Raw genomic sequence first — 20,842 nt, 5'->3', positions numbered from 1 at the left:
CTCCACCCTGTACATTCATGGGGACTGTGATTTTATCACTGTAGCTATAGTTACTAGATGGCATTGGAACTTCAGACCATCTGGAAATGGGCAACCTGCCACTGAGTTGCTAAAATCCACCTGGAAAACCGTCAGCGCATCTCAGGGTTTGGAGGCAGAGCTGCGATCCCACATCGAAAGCAGCATTTCACGCTCAGCCATGGTCATGCCTGTCATTTCTGAAATGTGCTCATTTTGATGCTTAGAGAAGACATAACGAAAATATAAGCAAAATTATTTGTATTGTCTTTCTTACGACATCGATCTTTTATTCAGACCTACATATTGTTTTAAAAATACACTTGAATGTTTTTGCCTGGGAAACAAAGTGATTATTTTTTCTCTTGGTTTCACCTGGTTTGTCTTGCTCTTCCTTGGGTACCTATTCCTCTGTGTTCACTGCTATAAACTGTTGCTAGGAGCAACGCCCACGCGCAGGGGGAGGCTTCAAAGGCCCGAGTGCTCCCCGCGGCGGAGTGGCTTGTGTCTCTGGCTGCGACTGCACTTTAAAACACACGTGGGAGTCCGGGAAGCCTCCCACGGCAAGGAAGCACCTGCTCGGGGGTCCTGTCAAAAACACACCTGAAAAGGAGATGCCACTTTTGCTCCAAGACATCATCCCTCTGTACAGCATTATTTCTTTAGCTTATTTTCGAAGCAAAAATCAAATGTGAGGCTCAAAACCCTAAAGCACCTTATTCAATGCATCTTGCAGGCCCTCAGGAAAACTAATACCATGTTTCCCCAAAAATAAGACAGGGTCTTATATTTATTTTTCCTCAAGAAGACAACCTAGGGCTTATTTAAGGGGATGTGTTATTTTCTCCTCAAAGCCTCAGCTTGCAGCACGCACAGGGTGGCCGGGACCCGACTGGGGAGCCGACCTTGTTGGTGGGGCTGCCCACACCTTTCCGGTCACCTCTGGGATAGTCGCTGTCACGATGAGGCAGATGAGAAGGGCTGCTTGTCATCTTTACCGCTCCGCAATGGAATGCACGGGTTGTGCAGACGCGCTGCGTAGCCGTACACCCGTCACTAGGGCTTATTTTCAGGGTAGGGATTCCATTGCCCAAATGCTTAGAAATCCTGCCAGGGCTTATTTTATGGGGAGGTCTTATTTTTGGGGAAACACAGTATTAATATAAGATGAAGATTTGTGATGTAGGATGAGTAACATGAATCAGGATTTACAGGTGATGAAGATTAATTCTTAAAAGCGCCGACAGGTAGGGGAGAGTTGCAGAAACTGAGGATGCTCTGCCAACAGGTGGGAGAAGCTGGCACCAGAGCCCTAGCTACTGCTCATGTGCAGAAGGAGGCCAGAGCTGGGCGCAGGCTTCTACGCAGCTTTCTTCTTTCGCTTTCCATGGTGGCCGTTATCTGAGGGTCATGATTCCCTTTAGTGTTCACTGATAATGTCTGCTTCTAATTTTTTTAAAATTAATATTATGAAAACTACTGATGGATCTCCATGGTTTACAGGACAAAGAAACCTGACATTGAAGGCCTTTTAACACCTGGCCTTATTTTAGGTTTTCAGCCCCACTAAGTACCTCTTCCCCCAAGACACCCTGAGACTAGCAGCTGGGAGCCACGAGCCCTTTTGTTTCCAGACCTTCCTTATTTCCCTGCCCTCTGTGAAATGTTTCTCTTTCCTCAATGTGAGAAAAGTCACTTATATGACATCCTTTCCTCAGGTTTTTACCAAAGTATCTAACACAGTAACGTCTGCCTATTGACAAAGGACAAATGACTCTCCTTGTCTCTCCAAGGCCTGTGGGTGTTTTCAAAGCAGAACTGCCAAAAGTGTGCTTATGACATTTGAAGAAGCGGGGCTCAGAGCCCCCCCCTCAAGAATTTATTGGGAGAGCGGCCCCCCACTGGAGCCCAGTCAAATCAATTGAATAACAGAACAGAACCTAAGGCAACACGCTAATTAAGTGCATAAGTGGCCATGGATGTGCCAGAAGACACCTGAGCTCTGCCCTCTGTCTTTAAGAGTTGTTCAGAGCGTGACAACTGGCATCGCTCTCAGTTCTTCTTCAACGCATTGATGAACTGAGCGAGAAGAGAAGCAGGTTGTGCTGTAGGGTGCTGGCTGGGAGTTCTGCAGGGCATGGGAGTCTCCAGCAGCAGCACAGAGGGTGAGACTTTGTGCTGAATGCTCCCTGCAACGTGCGTGACAGCCAGGGCATTCAGAGAACGGCACTCATGATGATTTGCAGTCCTGGGTCACTAACAGCAAGGATGTGTTCTGAGAAATGCAGCCATAGGCAACATTGTCACTGTGCAAACATTGCAGAGCGAATGTGCTGACACACCTGGATGGCGGAGCCTCCTCTGCACCTGTTGCTGCCGGGCTGCCCACCTGTGCAGCAGGCTGCTGTAATGCACTGCCACTGTGCTATCACAGTGCACTGCGGCCCAGCAGGCAACGGCAGCACAATGGTCAATATCTGTGTATCTGAACACCCCTAAACACAGAAAGGTAATGCGTTGTGCTATGGCATTTCAGCTGCTAGGCGTCACCAGGTGATGGGACTGTTTCAGCCTCATCACAATCTCAAGGGACCACGTTGCTACAGGTGGCCCATCGCTGACAAAAATGTGGTGTATAGCCGTGCCCTGTTCTTGGATCGCTATGATTCAAACTTCACCTAAAGAACCTAAGAACTAGGTTAATCCAGGGAAGGCAACATCATAACAGCAGATTTTCTCTCTAGAGTTGCCTCAGCTCGTTTTTATATAAAATGGCAAAAAGTGAACATTTTCTTTCCACCCCTAACCTTCAGGGAAAAAAAAAAAACTCTATAAGTAGATCACTGTTGCTCTAATAACATGGCACCATGTTTCCCCCAAAATAAGACCTACCCATGAAATAAGCCCTAGCAGAATTTCTAAGCATTTGCGCAATAGAAGCCCGGCCCCAAAGATAAGCCCTAGTGATGGCGTGGCTACGCAGCGCATCTGCACAACCCATGCGTGTCGTCTCGGGGCAGTCAAGAAGACGAGCAGCCCTTCTCATCTGCCCCGTGAGAGCTCTATTGCTCGACATGAGAGATTGGGGCCAATGGTTCTAAAGGAAATAGAGTCGCAAGGAATTCAGGGTGGAATTCGGGGTTTGGACCGTGATGATGATGTTCCAGAAGAAGATGACTTCACTATACTTGAATAAATGTAGATTGTTGCACCATACTTAATAAAAATAACACATCCCCTGAAAATAAGCCCTAGGGTGTCTTCTTGAGAAAAAATAAATGTAAGACCCTGTCTTATTTTGGGGGAAACACGGTATACATAGAAGCTGATTGTTTCTAAGAAGACAGTTTTTCAACTCTTCCTTCTTTCAGTGGCACTTTCAATGGTGCCTATTAAATTATATTAAAAAATAATCTAATTGCATTTGAATTGATTGAATCAATGCATTCAGACTCAAACCTTGTGCTATTATTGTATGTTGTCTATGTTCTTGCACATGATCTACAGACTTCAAAGGCATGCAAATAAAACGTGAGATGTGTGCAGTTCATTGTTTATAAAGTTTGCATCAAAAACACTAAACACCGGCTTATTGCATTCATTCCAAAGCACTAGGAAGAAATGAAGCTATGCTCAGATTTACCTTGAAATCATCAAAAATATGTGATAACTTAATAGATGGTTGGAAAGAAAACAGAGAAGATAGTCATGTGATAAAGGGGGTATTTTATAAGTATTCGTGGTGGAACCCAGGTGGTGGGCATTTAGGTGCTACATTATTCAGCTCTTAAAATCCTTTCAACTTTGCTATAGGTCTGAACATTTTCATGATACATTGTTGTGACAAACACAAAGCATGATTTCTTGTTTAACGTGGCTTTGATGTATTTCCAGGGCTAGCTAGAAGAGAGAGGGCCGTGAGCAGGCAATTGTGATTGCAGCAGGATCATAGCACAGGGACAGAGATTCAGCTCAGAGAAATTCAGACCGAGACAAAGGATATCACTTTCCGTGTTGGATGACACATACCTTCGCAGGTCGGGAGGGAGCCCTCAAACTGCAACTGGGCGCTCAGCTTGCAGGTCAGGGTGTCCGTCCCCACCAAGGTGTAGCCCGGGTGGCACTGATACTGCACAGAGTCTCCTGGGAGGGGGTCAACACACAAGACAAGGGAGTTGTGTTTCTGTGATGTGCGGAGTGTGAATGCATCAGACTGACATGACTACTTCACGGATTAAATCAACGTGCATACCTGCTTAGAAGCCATGCCTGCATTTATTTCTCACCTGATTAAAAAAATAGCACTGTTTTCAGCTCTTAATTTACAAAAGTGTTATCTTAAACTTAATCAGTATTAGTACAGAAATTATGTGGCAGGTTTTTTTTTTTTCCCTTGACTGATGCTTCTATGCTGATTCCCCTTCAACAATAACTAACAATTTTTTTTCTTTCTTTCTTCCTTTTTTTTTTTTTTTTTTGAGACAGGGTCTCATTCTGTTACCCAGGCTAGAGTGCCATGTCTCAGTTATAGCTCACAGCAACCTCAAACTCCTGGGCTCAGGCGATCCTCCTGCCTCAGCCTCCCGAGTAGCTGGGACTACAGGCATGCGCCACCATGCCCGGCTCATTTTTTCTACATATATTTTTTTAGTTGTCCAGCTAATTTCTTTCTATTTTTAGTAGATACGGGGTCTTGCTTTTGCTCAGGCTGGTCTCGAACTCCTGAGCTCAAACAATCCCCCTGCCTCGGCCTCCCAGAGTACTAGGCAAGATTTTTTTTTTTAAAGTGAAATACATGCATATGATTTAAGAAGTTTGAAGACTAGGAAGGCTTTAGTGCAAGCAGAGAGGCTCGTCCAAGACCTTGGCCTAATTAGCACAATGTTCCAACACACTGAGCCATGATAAGTATAGCAGGAATTGTGTCACCTGGTCTAAGCAGGGGTCTGAGACTGACCCCAGGTGAGAACAGGATGGAGTTTTTTACGTGGGGCAGAGAAATCCTGCGTCACCATAATTATATCACAAACATACGTCATGGCTACTTTCTTAATATGATCAGACGATTATCTAATGAATTATTCCACTAGTACAAAATAGTAAGGCAGAATTTCTAAATACGATCATCAACTCTATTCTATTATTATATTCCAGTTTCAATGAAACATCAACGTTATACTAGCCATTCTTTTACACACAAATGTTAAGTTCTTCCTCAAGTGCCTGAACATGTCTCCAAACTTAAATCCAAGTATCTACCCAAGTCTGCCTCTGAAAACTTTATTTAAAAAAAAAATTAACTAGAAAATGTTACAGAAGAAAAAAAATGCTCAAAATGACAAAAGGAAAATTCAAACGGCAAAACAAAAATAAAACTTGGAAATAAGACAGAAAACCATTTTCTATGTGATACAAGAATAAGCTCCCAGCAATGCTTTAAGGATAGTTGTTTTCTGACAAATGATCTCGGGGGTCCTCAAACTTTTTAAACAGGGGGCCAGTTCACTGTCCCTCAGACTGTTGGAGGGCTGGACTATAGTTTAAAAAAACTATGAACAAATTCCTATACACACTGCACATATCTTATTTTGAAATAAAAAAAAAAAAAACGGGCAAAAACACCCGCATGTGGCCCATGGGCCGTGGCTTGAGGACGCCTGCTATCTGTGAGTCTGACCTCCCCAGTACGAGGCGGATATAAAAGAAGTCAGGGTGAGCTCGCGGCACCGCAAGGAGGGAAATATTACCTATTTCAAACTCGTCGTCCTCGGCGAGCATGTCTGCCTGGGGGACGGCTGGAGGCGGGGGGCATTTCTTGAGCTGAAACGCTACACAGTGAATGGAAAGGAGATCACTGCAATCACATTTGCTGAAGAAGCACACATTTTACCAAAAGAACCGCATTCCTCTTAAACCTGTTACCCTGCTGAAGTGCACTGTAGTGACTGTATAAATCGTTGGTTTACACAATTCTGAAGCTTCCGATGCTCATGTGACAAGTTAATGCCAAGGGATAAGGTACAAAAGAGTGCACAATGAATAAAATATGTAACATTTAAATAAACCCACTTTGCACATATTTGGAATTTGGCAAGAGAAACAACGTGGCCATGGCTCCCTGTCCACGTTTAAATTTGACACAGTCCCCTGTGTCCCTTGTCCTGAGGGATTCTCCAAGGGTGGCAGAGTCCCCGGGAGAGAAGGGACTCACTGGTAGACTCTGTCCCCTAGGGCTTGGAGCTCGTTCTCAAGGTTAGCAGGGGCTGCTCTCGCGCCCTCTGTAATGGCCTGGCATTTGCTACAACAGCTCAGCCGGAGACACAGACGAGTAAATCCGGAAAAGCTGCCACATGTGTTTCAGCGGGCGTCCTATCAGGGCGCTCCTGCAATACGCTTATCCTGGAACGAACCCAAGCTGTGGCAAGATGGGCTGTGAACAACGAAGATGTCAGCACAGGACGGAGCCCCAGAGACTGCGGCCTAACCCCGGGCTCCCCTAGCATGAAATTCTCCACCTTCACCAACGGGTGGAAGTAGACTGACCGTGGAAGTTGAGGACAAAGAAGCCCCCGTTGGAGAAGTCGCTGTGGAACTTGAGCAGGACCTGGCTGGCGGAGCTGTAGGCCGTCTCCAGCGCGGTGTTGCCGCTGAACACGCCCAGCTGGGGGGCGCTCTGGTCCGGGCCGTCCCTGGGGAGGCAGGGAGGGCGTTGGGGCGCGGCTCCTGGACTCCAGGGGCCGGGGACACGCGCTGAGGGATGGAGACACTCGCGGCCAACCAGCCCCTTCCCTGGCGCTGTGCTTGGAGGGGCCCAACAGCCCGCGGCCGCCAAAGGCGCCTCCGCGTCGGCGCGGGCAGCGGCACAGGTGGGTGCGGGCCGCCCGTCCCGCCTTCGCGGGGGACCGCCCGCCGGCGGGTGCTGCTGTGGCTCCCTTTGCACTCGGCGGGTTTACGGTCCGCACGGTGGCTCAGCTCTCTGATTCTGCCCGTTCTCACGCCCAGGGCCCGCACGGCCACCTCCCGCGGGGATCTGCGCCCGCCGCCCCGGCCCTTCGCGCCTGCCAGACCGAGTCGCTCACGCCTCGCGCCGGCTCTTCTCAGCCGCAGCCCGCCCGCCCGCCGAGCCCTGCCCGCACCCACGCCCGCCCGCCGAGCCCTGCCCGCCCGCCGAGCCCTGCCCAACCGCCGAGCCCTGCCCGCACCCACGCCCGCCCGCCGAGCCCTGCCCGCCCGCCGAGCCCTGCCCAACCGCCGAGCCCTGCCCGCACCCACGCCCGCCCGCCGAGCCCTGCCCGCCCGCCGAGCCCTGCCCGCCCGCCGAGCCCTGCCCGCACCCACGCCCGCCCGCCGAGCCCTGCCCGCCCGCCGAGCCCTGCCCGCACCCACGCCCGCCCGCCGAGCCCTGCCCGCACCCACGCCCGCCCGCCGAGCCCGCCCGCACCCACGCCCGCCCGCCGAGCCCTGCCCGCACCCACGCCCGCCCGCCGAGCCCTGCCCGCACCCACGCCCGCCCGCTGAGCCCTGCCCGCCCGCCGAGCCCTGCCCGCACCCACGCCCGCCCGCCGAGCCCTGCCCGCCCGCCGAGCCCTGCCCGCACCCACGCCCGCCCGCCGAGCCCTGCCCGCACCCACGCCCGCCCGCCGAGCCCGCCCGCACCCACGCCCGCCCGCCGAGCCCTGCCCGCACCCACGCCCGCCCGCCGAGCCCGCCCGCACCCACGCCCGCCCGCCGAGCCCTGCCCGCACCCACGCCCGCCCGCCGAGCCCTGCCCGCACCCACGCCCGCCCGCCGAGCCCGCCCGCACCCACGCCCGCCCGCCGAGCCCACCCGCACCCACGCCCGCCCGCCGAGCCCACCCGCACCCACGCCCGCCCGCCGAGCCCTGCCCGCACCCACGCCCGCCCGCCGAGCCCTGCCCGCCTCGGCCTGCTCTGCCAGCTCTGCCGGGAGGTGTGCTGCACCACACAACACCACACACCACACAACACCACACACCACACAACACCACACACCATACACACACCACACACCACACAGACACACACACGACACACACACAGACACACACACACACACCACACAGACACACACACACACACCACACACCACACAACACCACACACCACACACACACCACACAACACACACACACCACACACCACCACACACCACACAGACACACACACGACACACACACAGACACACACACACCACACACCACACAACACCACACACCACACACACACCACACAACACACACACACCACACACCACACAGACACACACACGACACACACACAGACACACACACACACCACACTCACTATACTCACCAGACACACACACCACAGTCATCAAACACACACACTCACCACACACCACACAGACACACACAGGTATTCACGCACACACACCACTCACCACACACACACACCACACACACAGGTAGACATGCACACACACCACACACAGGTAGAAATACAGTTATCACACACACCACTCACCACACACCACACAGACACACACACACCAGTCATCACACGCACACACTCACCACACACACTCACCACACGCTACACACACACACACCAGTCATCACACACACTCACCACACATCACACACACCACTCACCACACGCCACACACACAGACACACACACCACACACACTCACCAACACCACACACAAACACAGACATGCACACCACAGTCATCACACTCACCACTCACCACACACCACACACACAGACACACACACCACAGTCATCACACACCCCACTCACCACACACTACACACACAGACACACACACCACATACACCACACTCACCACACACCACACACACTCACCAACACCACACACAAACACAGACATGCACACCACAGTCATCACATGCACACACTCACCACACCACACACACTCACCACACACCACACACACAGACACACACCACAGTCATCACACACCCCACTCACCACACACCACACACACACACCACATACACCACACTCACCACACACCACACACACTCACCACACACCACACACACAGACACACACACCACATACACCACACTCACCACACACCACACACACTCACCACACACCACACACACAGACACACACACCACATACACCACACTCACCACACACACAGATGCGCAGACACTTCCCCACACAGAAACGCACACATAAACGAATGTCCAGCCAGACATACGCGTACCTGCATGACACACCACGCAGACTCACAGACAGACCCGCTACACGCACGTGCAGACAGCCCTGCACGCAGACGCAGGAGAGGACATGCGCGTTCACACACATGACCACACACATGCACAGCTGCCATCTGTGACACCCCTCTGCGTCCCTGGCAGTGTGTCCCAATGGCGCCTGCCTCCCCGTGGCCAGGGGACACTGTCCTCCTGCGCCCGGGCGGGAGAACGCGTCGGGCCCTGGAGGGAAAGGCGGAGGCGGGAAGGAGCCACGGCCCTAGGGGGCCCGCCCGCCCGCCGTGCCGCCCCCCTTGCCCCCCGTGCCGCCCCCCCGTGCCGCCCGCCGTGCCGCCCCCCGTGCCACCCGCCGTGCCGCCCGCCTTGCCGCCCCCGTGCCCCCCCGTGCCGCCCGCCATGCCGCCCCCCGTGCCGCCCCCCGTGCCCCCCCGTGCCACCCGCCATGCCGCCCCCCGTGCCGCCCGCCGTGTCCGCCCCCCCGTGCCGCCCGCCTTGCCGCCCCCCGTGCCGCCCCCGTGCCCCCCGCCGTGCCGCCCCCCCCCCGTGCCGCCCCCCCCCGTGCCGCCCCCCCCCGTGCCGCCCCCGTGCCGCCCGCCGTGCCGCCCCCCCCAGTCCGCCCGCCTTGCCGCCCCCCGTGCCGCCCCCCGTGCCGCCCCCGTGCCGCCGCCTTGCTGCCCGCAGGCCGCAGGGGCGCCGGCAGCGCGTACAGAGGCGGGCGGGCGCTCCCACGCCCCTAAAGCGCCCCGCCATGGCGAAGGACCCTGCCAGCTGCTCTTTCAGAAAACAAAAATGCACTCGCAAACGTGAAATGAAATGGCCCTGGGACATTCTCGGGCGGGCGTAAGTCGCGCAGCAAAGCCAAAGGGCGTCAACTCCCTCTCCGCCCCTCGCGCGTGCAGGGAGCGCCTTCCCGCCCTCACTGCGAGCGTCAACTCCCTCTCCGCCCCTCGCCTGCAGGGAGTGCCCTCCCGCCCTCACTGCGAGCGTCAACTCCCTCTCCGCCCCTCGCCTGCAGGGAGCGCCCTCCCGCCCTCACTGCGAGCGTCAACTCCCTCTCCGCCCCTCGCCTGCAGGGAGCGCCCTCCCGCCCTCACTGCGAGCGTCAACTCCCTCTCCGCCCCTCGCCTGCAGGGAGCGCCCTCCCGCCCTCACTGCGAGCGTCAACTCCCTCTCCGCCCCTCGCCTGCAGGGAGTGCCCTCCCGCCCTCACTGCGAGCGTCAACTCCCTCTCCGCCCCTCGCCTGCAGGGAGCGCCCTCCCGCCCTCACTGCGAGTGTCAACTCCCTCTCCGCCCCTCGCCTGCAGGGAGTGCCCTCCCGCCCTCACTGCGAGCGTCAACTCCCTCTCCGCCCCTCGCCTGCAGGGAGCGCCCTCCCGCCCTCACTGCGAGTGTCAACTCCCTCTCCGCCCCTCGCGTGCGGGGAGCGCCTCCCGCCCTCACTGCGAGCGTCAACTCCCTCTCCGCCCCTCGCCTGCAGGGAGTGCCCTCCCGCCCTCACTGCGAGCGTCAACTCCCTCTCCGCCCCTCGCCTGCAGGGAGCGCCCTCCCGCCCTCACTGCGAGTGTCAACTCCCTCTCCGCCCCTCGCGTGCAGGGAGCGCCTCCCGCCCTCACTGCGAGCGTCAACTCCCTCTCCGCCCCTCGCCTGCAGGGAGCGCCCTCCCGCCCTCACCGCGAGCGCGGGCCTCACCACACCGCGATGTAGTCGTTGACCGCCTCCGTCTGCAGCAGCGTGAAGTTGATGTAGACCCCGTGCCCGGGCGGCGCCGAGATGAGCCACACGCAGTCCTTCAGGATCGGGTATTCGTCCGGGAACCCCGGGGAGTAGATGGTGCCGTTCTGAGAGGTCACGTTGTAGCCACAGGGGGCTGAAAGGAAGCAAAGAAAAAACTAGCCCGATACAGCTGATTTTAGAAAGTAGAAAGTTAAATCTGTTTGTCTCCAAAGTCCCTCAGCCGAAACTTTCCCTTAGAAGAAATAGCGATGAAGTATTTCTCAGCCGCTGCTTTGTCAAGATCATTCCCCGGGAATCTGAGAACCTTAGAGGAATTAAAATTCTAAGCTAAATTATCTAAGTTTTATTTACTATACTACCCAAATCTTCAAAATCCCTTTAGGATAGAGTCATTCCCACATGATTAAAAAAAAATCCTTAGTCAGTTATTACCTGTGACTGAGCTCAAAACTTACTGAGCCATCCAGTGCAATGGATTGTGTGGAAATTATGCATAAATATATAACTGCATTTTTAAGAAATGTGTTTCTTCAGAAATGTGTTTCTGAAGCCTATCTAAGCTGTCTAAAAGAGTGGCATCATGGCTGAGCGTGGTGGCTCAGGCCTGTCATCCTAGCACTCTGGGAGGCCAAGGCGGGAGGATGATTCAAGGTCAGGAGTTCGAAACCAGCCTGACCAAGAGCGAGATCCCATCTCTGCTAAAAATAGAAATTAATTGGCCAACTAAAAATATATAGAAAAAATTTAGTCAGGCATGGTGGCGCATGCCTGTAGTCCCAGCTACTTGGGAGGCTGAGGCAAGAGGATCGCTTGAGGCAGGAGTTGGAGGTTGCTGTGAGCTAGGCTGATGTCATGGCACTCTAGCCCGGGCAACAGAGTGAGACTCTGCCTTAAATAAATAAATAAATAAATAAATAAATAAGTGGCATCTAATAAACAAAGACATTATCAGTTCTTCCCAGATCTACACCTGAGGCTCTTCCAGGGCCGGCAAAGACCTGCTGCAAATGCTGTAGAATGCAGGTGGGCAGAGTGAAGATGACAAAACACATACAAAGATAGAAACAACGGTTTAATAGCAATTCCAACTGGTGGCTGATGAAATGCCGCACGACACGATATGAGACTTGGCTGAGTTATTTGCACAGACGCATGCTAAATTTCAAAGGACGCAGAAAATGCACCGGTGTACCACAGGCTGCCCCGAGATGTGGATGCATTTATCAGAAGGGACTGTTCAAAGGTTCACAGGGCAGTCAGCACTAAGTGGGGTTTGGAGTCAGACAAACCAGGATTTGCAACCTGGCAAAGTCAAATCGTAACCCAGAGAGCTTCCACTTCTGTAAATTCAATGAGGTGAGCCGGAACACTCAGGCCTACGGCCCTGGGGCAGGGCGGCCACCCACGCTGGGTTCACAGCTTGCTGCTTTCCTCCCCACCCTTGGCTGCCAGGCTGAATTTGTTTCTCCCTTCAAAACTCAACTCCAATGTCACCCATCGCCTCCGCCTCCTCCTTGAAGTCCTGCCCCCTACTCCGGGCTCTGGAGGGCCAGGTCTGCCCTCAGACCACGTGGCTGCAGTTTCAACAAAAGCCCCGGGAGGCAGGGACCCAGCCTCCCCCTCCCCCAGCCACGACCTCCTTTCCTCGGTCCCCACCGTCCGCCTCGGACAGTGACAGACACTCAGTGATGAGTTGAGGATGAACAGAAAACACTTCGTTAACAGACACTGGGAAGCAACGAGGCCGCACCCTACTCATGTCTCCATGCTATTCGTTTAACGTCGGCACGACTCTAAGATTTGCCTTTTGCATTTTCGCTTTTCAAGTCGAATCTCATAGTTGCGTAGCAATATTATATGTAGTAGCGTCCTTCTTATTGAGGAAACAAAACAAAAAATCATAGTCCCTACCTCTTAAAGGGTGAGATAAATGACGTGACAAAGTTTTGGTAGGACGACAGCCCCACGACATTGAGGGAGTCAGCAATTTATCTACGAAGTGCAAACAACACACCCTTTCATCCATTCACTCCCCAAGCATTTACTGGGCTCGACTGTGTGCCGTGCGAGCTCGGGCTGGGGCCACCAGTGCGCCGCGAGGCCTCGCCCGGCCTCTTGCAGAGACTGCCCAAGAGTGATGAAGAGAGACACCCACAGCCGCAAAGGAAAGGGCAGACTGGCGCCCTTGCTGCCTGAGATGACATTCAATGGGCGCACACAGAGTGCTCTCATAGCCGAGTTCTGGCGGCCTGCTGCTGTGTAGTCTGGAGATGAAGAAAGAGGAATCTAAAACACTGCCCGGGGCTGATCTTCATCTGTTTCCAAAGGGGCCTTAACCTCCCCGCGGCCGCAGCGAAGCAGTGCTCGGGTCTCCGGCCCGGCTCCCTGAGCGCCGCAGCGCCCGCGGGCGGGCGCAGACTCGCTGGCAGCGCCGTGCCGCCCTCCGCCCCGACGGCAGGTGCAAAGCGGAGACCAGGGAGACCACGGACGGGACGCGGCTCCTCCGCGCGGAGCCCCGCAGGCGCCTCCCGGCTGCGCACCTGCCTGCCGGACTCTGGTCCCAGCCGACGAGGAAGACATCGGCTGAGGCCGACAGCATCACCGGCGCGGTACGCGCCTCCGCTGGGCGTGACGGGCAGCCAAGCTCTCCTCCGCGTGGAGAGCCGCTCAGCCAGCAGACGCGCGCTCGTCTGCAGGCTCCTGTGGACACGGGCGCCGAGAGGCAAGAGAGGAGCCTGGGAGAGAGCGCCGCTGTGCAGAGCACCAGCCCCGGGAGAACGTTCCCACCTCGTCATGCGTGCACTTTTCCAGAGAGAAGCACATCAAGGTGATGATGCCGCATATTTTGATCACATTCTGGAGCCAGCATCCCTATGTGGAAGGGAGGGGTGGTGGCGTCTAACGTGAATGTCACTCCCAGGTGCCCTCAGCCTCCTGCCCCTGCCCAGAGCCAGGACTCACCACTGCCTGTGAGATGAGAAGGGAAAGCTTCTAACACACCGCTGTTTTCAGCATAAAAATGCAAATTGATTTAACATGCGTTTGTGCAAACTGATGCTTAAAGAGGAAGGATTCTTGTGTTAATCGTGTATATTAATTCTCATATTAGTTGCATTAATTGATTTTTAAAAAAGACACCCAGAGGTTATTCAAAGTATCTATGTTATCTTCTGAAGTTCTTTTGAAGTCTACAGGGCTGGAGCTTTGAAGATAGTTTTTCAGGGCACTTTCCCTCTATAGCAGCCAGAAATGTGAAATGAGAAACCACGGTGCATCAATCATGTACATTTGAGGTGAGGATGCCGGGCAGTCAGCAGCTGCTGCTCTCTCTGGGGAAGGTGTAACTGTTGTCGAACTGTACGTTAATACGTACCTGAACAGCCTGTTGTTCTTATAAACAGGAGTTGTTTTATTTAACCTTTCACAGGTAAAGTACCTTTTGTTTTAAGTCATACCATCTCCTTAATTTTTTAATATAGATAGGATATTAATCACACATTGGCTGGCGCTTAGAAAATCCTTTATATAGTCCATCTACTAGCTAATTTATCATAATATTTACATTATGATTTTATATGTATTTTCCACGTAGTTTAAAGGCAATGCCATCTTTATTCTCTTTATGACATTATTGGTAAGAAGAGAAATGGTCAAAAGGCATGTTCAGTAAAGACTCTGGTCTTGCCCAGCGAGAGGTCCGGCCTCTGTCCTCACTCTGGCAGCCACGTCTCTGCGGAGGGCAGAGCTGCTCCCAGACAGTGACACTGGGCAGGGGCTGGCTACGCCAGGAAGACCACTGTGTGGACCAGGCCAGGGCACAGTGGTCCACCTGGAGGCTGGAGTCAGCCCTGTGGACAGGCTCATGCCTACTAGACCGCACCTGCTAGACTAGCCCATGCATTGTTTGCCCTGGCTGATTTCAATACATCCCCTCCCTGTCGGAAACTGTGACAATGCGCAGAATAGCTTCTAGTGAGTTCTGTGAGCTCCTCTAATCCAGTACGGAGCCTCAGCAGGTCTTGGGAGTCGGAAGGACTTTAGTCTCCCAGTGTGGCTGACTCTGCAGAAACAGTACATGAAATGATGAAGCTAGCAAAGACAGCGGTACCTATAAACGATATCCAGAAAGATCTATTTTGTTATTTTCATGCTGACAGAGTAAGGCTGAGCCAGAGCAGAACAGTTATTTCCATGTTGAAAAACTAAGCTTGGAAAAGCAATGACATTAAGTTAAATATTTAATTCTATTTTTTTTTTTAATATCCAGCCAAGGAGTCTACCATTTACATATGAAGTTATAAGAATTTGGGCTAAAACTGCACATAAGAAGAGGTTACAATCCTGATAATTTCAAAGTAGTTTACACATATATATGAGATTTTAAAATGGAGAGTAGATTTAAGGTTTTTTTTAATGTGATGAAAAATACCCCAGATACGTAAATGCTATCCTTGGTTGTATAAAATTAATTTTTTAAATGCTATTTTATATTTAATTAAGTAAGTATTAGTGTAATATAAGGAAATTTTAAAAATATAGCTAAAGGGCTTTTTCCTAGTTGCTTTGATAATGATGTAGAATGGGAAAATACAGGTGAAAATTATGATTTTAAAAAGTCCACTGATGTGCTTTTTCTTTTACTTCTTCAGAAGAAATTCAAACACAGCTAGATGTCCTTCCCTCTCCCCATGGGATATAAGTTTAGTATTTCAAAGGTCCAGTGGTTGGTAATTTCATTATTTTTTCATTCAAAGGCACTGTGTTTAGAATGTCAGAATATTGAATTCACAGTAAATTTCCTGTTACCACGTGCATCCTTCCTTCATAAACACGGCACTGATCTATTTACATAGTTGATATTACAAAAACGTCTAAGTCATCAATAAAAATTAAGTGGCCATTCAGAAGCTATAAGGCAGGGATTCCAGCTCAGACGAGGTACATCAAATGAGTGTCCTGCCCCACCAGCCCAGCTCCCCGTTTCCAAGCTCTCCAAGATGCCCCATCATAGCGCACTGTTAAGCGGCACTTTTGTTTTCCTGAGACCGAATCTTTGTTTACACCATTTCTCCCACATGGAATGTTCTCCACCTGAGTAGCAAAACACTCTGCACGCTTCAGGGCCGATGCAAAAATTAACTCAGTTTTTATGAAACACAAAACCTCTATATGATTACCATGAAAGTTAAACAATTAAAAATACCTAAGACAAAATTACTAAGTACCTTTTCCCCTTATGATCCCACAATTTGGAGTAACCGCTGCAGAACTAAATGCCGCTGGCTGCAGAAAGATCTCTCTAATTCCCCAAGTGCACGCCACCTTCTCGCAACTCGTCATGGCTCTGCTTGTGTCTGCCTTTACACTGTGATTACTGGTGTGTGTCCTTTTGCATCCTTATAATCTCCTTGAGAACAAGGGCTGTTTTTTTGTTTTGTTTTTTTTAAACTTACTGGTATAGGATATACTCCATATAAGTGGAGTGAGTACAATAACATAATAGATGCTCAATAAATATTCACTGAATAAATTAATGAATTGTTGGATACGTTGGTTTAATGTTCAGCACACTGTTATGTCCATGAAAAGTGAAATGGCTCCCAGGAAACCGGTTCGCCTACCGTCACACCGTGGGAACGGATGGTTCCAGTTCCTGTTGACCCCGTGCTGACAGGTGAGGACGGCCTGGCCGATGAGAATGTACCCAGGGTAGCACTGGAAGGACACGGACTGCCCCACACTGTAGTCTGAGTTGATCATGTACCCGTTCTGGAACGGGGGTGGGTCTGGGCAGTTCTGCAGTTCGTAGGCTGAAACACACACACGGACGGCAGGTTAGACCAGTGTGGCATGCGGAGAAGGAATGGGATGACAAGCAGCTTCTTAAGGTTAAGTTTTTGGATGTAAGTTTTTTTTTAAAAAATGTCTTTTCCAAGATGTCAGTTGCCATCCATGCCGAGTAAAACAATGATGGTTACTAGTAGTAGAATTATAACCCTGTGCATTTAATGAATACTTACTGTGTACTTCAGAAGGAACAGAGTGCACACGAAAAGCTGGAACCCATTCTACTAGGTGAAGTGCCCCAAGAATGGAAAAACAAGCACCACCTGTATTCACCAGCAAATTGGTATTAACGGATCAACACCTCAGTGGACACATAGGAATAACATCTATCGGGTGTCGGGCAGGTGGGGGGAGGGGATGGGCATATACATGCATAAGGAATGCGGTGCGCACCAACTGGGGGATGGACACGCTTGAAGCTCTGACTCTAGGGGGCAGAGGGGAAAGGGCAATATACCTAACCTTAACATTTGTACCCCCACAATACGCTGAAAAAATAAATATAAATAAATAAATAAATAAATAAATAAAAGAAATCTGAAAGTGTTTACTTTGGAGAGAAAGTATATGATATGAATTTTTTAAAAAGTAACAAAAATAATAACTTTAAAAGGCCCTATATAGAATGCTGGTCAAACAAACACATAATAATTCTCATTTAACTTAAACAAGAAATATACTGCCACTCTAAGTACTGCTACCTGGGAATTAAGTAGCTATTTTGTTTTGTTAAACTAATTTCATTAAATTTAATAGAAAAATCCAAATAAAATAGAAAAATCCATTCTATTTTCTTTAGTTGTTTCTTAAAAAGAAGAATAAAAGAGCTGTAGAGTCCCTAAACTAGCAATTGACTATCAGTACAACTTTTTACACCTTATGATTTATTGTGCTTTATCATTAAATTTTCTTGTGTTCCCTCGAATAAACTCTAGGTAGAGTGATAGATACTAGACTGTCCGTGCGATTTAAAAATGTACCTGTAAATTAGTATGAGTCAACTAATCCGTAAATTAGATGTGATCCCCTGATATTATAACCCTAAAGCTCAGGGGCCACCTGCAGAGGCGCCTGAGTGCCGCTGTGGGCGAGGGGTCGCGGCCCGTGAGCGCCGCACCAAGTGGCTAAACATTTCACGAAGTCACGCAGTTCTGTTGTCATCAACAGCTTTTTCTTACTGGGCAAGCTATTGAAGTGGCATTTTTTTCCTCTTTAAAATAACAATATGTAATAATAGCAGGGCATCTGGATAATTCGCTGGTGACAACATAAGTCCCACCCCGACTCTGAATCTAATGCCGCCCTGATGTGATGGCGGCGCAGCTCCCGCTGATGCGAGCCATGGGGGCGGTAAACACAGGAAGCTTCGCTCCTCACCTGCCGCTCACGCATGCCCTGCGCCCGGCTCCCAACAGGCCGTGGTGCAGTTCTAGAAGAATGTCAGTTTCACCCACACATTACCGTAGAGTCTATAACGAACACTCAGTGTGCTCACACACTCATTTTAGAATGAATTCCTCAGCTGCTCGTTGTGCATAAAGGCAGCTTAATCTCTTCTCCTCCTGCAGAGGAATAATTGCTGTCCACAAACAACAATCTGTTTTCTCATGAATTCAATTCGCATAAAATTCGGTCATTTTATGATTGTAGAGAAGAATGAGCAGATTTAACATATCCTCTTTTGGAAAACAGTGTTTAGTACATATAGCAACAGGAAGGGGAAAAACAGCGAAGCTTTGGAAAAAAATAAAACGTTTTTACATTCTACAGCTGAAGCACTTGAAATTATTATATTTTTAAAGTTTTCCGCACTAAATATTTTAGTTTCCTAGGGTGGGGGGGATGATTTTGTTTTATAATGAAGAAAAGAAAGAAAGAAGGAGGGAAGGAGGAAAGAAAAGAAGGAAGGAAGGAAGGGAAGGAGGGAGGAAAGGAGGGAGGGGAAGAAATCTCAACTTCTGCAAATGCCAGAAGCAAAAACAAAACGAAAAAGGAACTCACTAAAATGCTTAATATGCCACAATCTCACAAGTATTACGAAAATCTAAGTAACAATAAGCCCATAACACCACAAAGCAAGATAGCACACAAAATTTTTCTACTTTATCTTTCTTTAAGTAATCCTTTGTTTGGATCTGGAAAAACAACCATTAACCACGCCTCTCAATCTCAAGCAATATTCACATCAAGTGTTTAAATTATAAGTGCTTTAAGTAACAGCCAAAGAAATCATGCAGTCATTTTCCTAATATTTTCAGACTGATATCTAGTCCTTTATAAATATCTCCGCTCTGTCATCCATTTTCCAGTTCTCGACTTAGAAATAGAGTGCATGAACTTGATTTTATTTCACAAAGCTCTTCATCAGTCATTTCAACTTCAAGACAGCTATATCGAGAGTAGTATTTCTGACCTTTACACGCTCATAAATAAGTGACAAAGTTTGAGAATAAAGTGCACAATGCAGACATCATTGAAAATGACAAGAATTGTCCACATGATTTGTGTGTCTCCACACACATTATTAATTACACCCTCAGCTTATGAATCGCAAGTGGAACCCAGGAATGTTTATGGGGCTTACCTCTCACATTAAGTGTCATTGCACCAATTTACCAATTTTATAAAATGACAAACACTTTTAAACTATCTAATTAAGTATCACCCTTGTCAGGCAGGATATACTACAGGAAAATAGAACAGCTCAAATCCATGCTCTCATTCCTTCTTATTTATGTTTATATCTCTGTTGTAGAGAATTAGTTGTATATAACTAAAAAAAAAAAGTGTTTATGGATTTTTTTAAATTTGGAAGCTAAGAGTCAGCTGTCAGGTAAATAAAGCATTTTCTCAAAGGACCAGAGGTTAGACCTGGCTGTGGACACACAAATTCTAACGTTTGCAGGCCAAGCAAGCAGCCTCGGTGAGCAGGACCAGCAGGAGGCTACAGGAAGCCTTGGAGGAAACTGTCCTCCCACTCTGGAGGTGGGGGGGGGACTGCCCTATGAATCAACGCAGGCCCAGAGTTTCCAGATTCTGATATTGCAAGAGAAAGCGGACTGTGTCGGCAGCTCACCAATGATCTGACATCCAATTGACAGTTCACTTTTAAACTACTATATGTTTCGCCAGCGAATCACAGCCACCGTATGATGTCTGGCTTAGACAGGTCCTACGCGGACATTTTGCAGTTGGGTTTGTTTGTGGACTGTCCCTTTTAGATCCAAATTGTTGGTAGCTTGTGGAACCAGGTGGGCATGGCCTTAATAACCCCACCTAGAAACCATCAAGAGGAAAACCCACAAGAAAAGCATTTGTTTCTACATGACAGAGGTTAGAAATTATGAAACACGACCTGTACTTTCAGAACTACAGGGCACACGATGCCCCCCATAGGAATCTATACTTGAGTTTCTGTAACGTCAGCAAAGAAAGAGGAGGCAAGTGCTGAAGACAGCATGGAGAACGCGAGAAACTGGGGAGGCCCCAGCAGAGCTTGGCGTCAACCGAGGTAGCCCGACCACCTGGCAGCTCATGGTAGGAGACATGCAATTGCGTTATAGTTTTCTCGCTGGCGCAGATGTTAAGATCAAGCTAATTTTAAAATGAAGGCCGGGTGTGGTGGCTCACACCTGTCATCCCAGTACTCTGGGAGGCTGGGGTGGGCAGATCGCTTAAGGTGAGGAGTTCGAAACCTGAGCCTGAGCGAGAGCGAGACCCCCGTCTCTACTAAAAAACAGAAAGAAATTAATTGGCCAACTAGAAATATATAGAAAAAAATTAGCCAGGCATGGTGGTGCATGCATGCCTGCAGTCCCAGCTACTCAGGAGGCTGAGGCAGGAGGATTGCTTGAGCCCAGGAGTTTGAGGTTGCTGTGAGCTAGGCTGACGCCACGGCACTCCAGCCTGGGCAACAGAGTGAGACTCTGTCTCAAAAAACAGAGAAAAAAATAAAAAATGAAGTGAAATGAAAATTACCATGTAATAGCCAAGTTTAAAATGATGGTCACA

The 20,842-nt window shown here is 50.2% G+C and overlaps 1 protein-coding gene across 2 annotated transcripts in view; it reads right to left on the bottom strand.

Moving 5' to 3' along the window:
• Nucleotides 1-20,842, bottom strand: part of CSMD1 (CUB and Sushi multiple domains 1) — a 1,569,742-nt gene that overhangs the window by 104,143 nt on the left and 1,444,757 nt on the right. For both annotated transcript variants that reach the window (XM_020282735.2, XM_075997279.1), the window contains exons 42-46: nucleotides 16,606-16,794; nucleotides 10,940-11,117; nucleotides 6,562-6,707; nucleotides 5,766-5,846; nucleotides 4,048-4,161 (exon numbers count right to left, since the gene is read on the bottom strand). In XM_020282735.2, the coding sequence (XP_020138324.2) occupies nucleotides 4,048-4,161; nucleotides 5,766-5,846; nucleotides 6,562-6,707; nucleotides 10,940-11,117; nucleotides 16,606-16,794 (708 nt within the window). The remainder of the gene's footprint in view (nucleotides 1-4,047; nucleotides 4,162-5,765; nucleotides 5,847-6,561; nucleotides 6,708-10,939; nucleotides 11,118-16,605; nucleotides 16,795-20,842) is intronic.

This window comes from Microcebus murinus, chromosome 24 (genome assembly GCF_040939455.1).
Source record: "Microcebus murinus isolate Inina chromosome 24, M.murinus_Inina_mat1.0, whole genome shotgun sequence".
Classification (NCBI taxonomy): Eukaryota; Metazoa; Chordata; class Mammalia; order Primates; family Cheirogaleidae; genus Microcebus; species Microcebus murinus.
The sequence above is the reverse complement of the archived record's forward strand: the minus strand, read 5'-3'. Positions and strand labels throughout refer to the sequence as shown.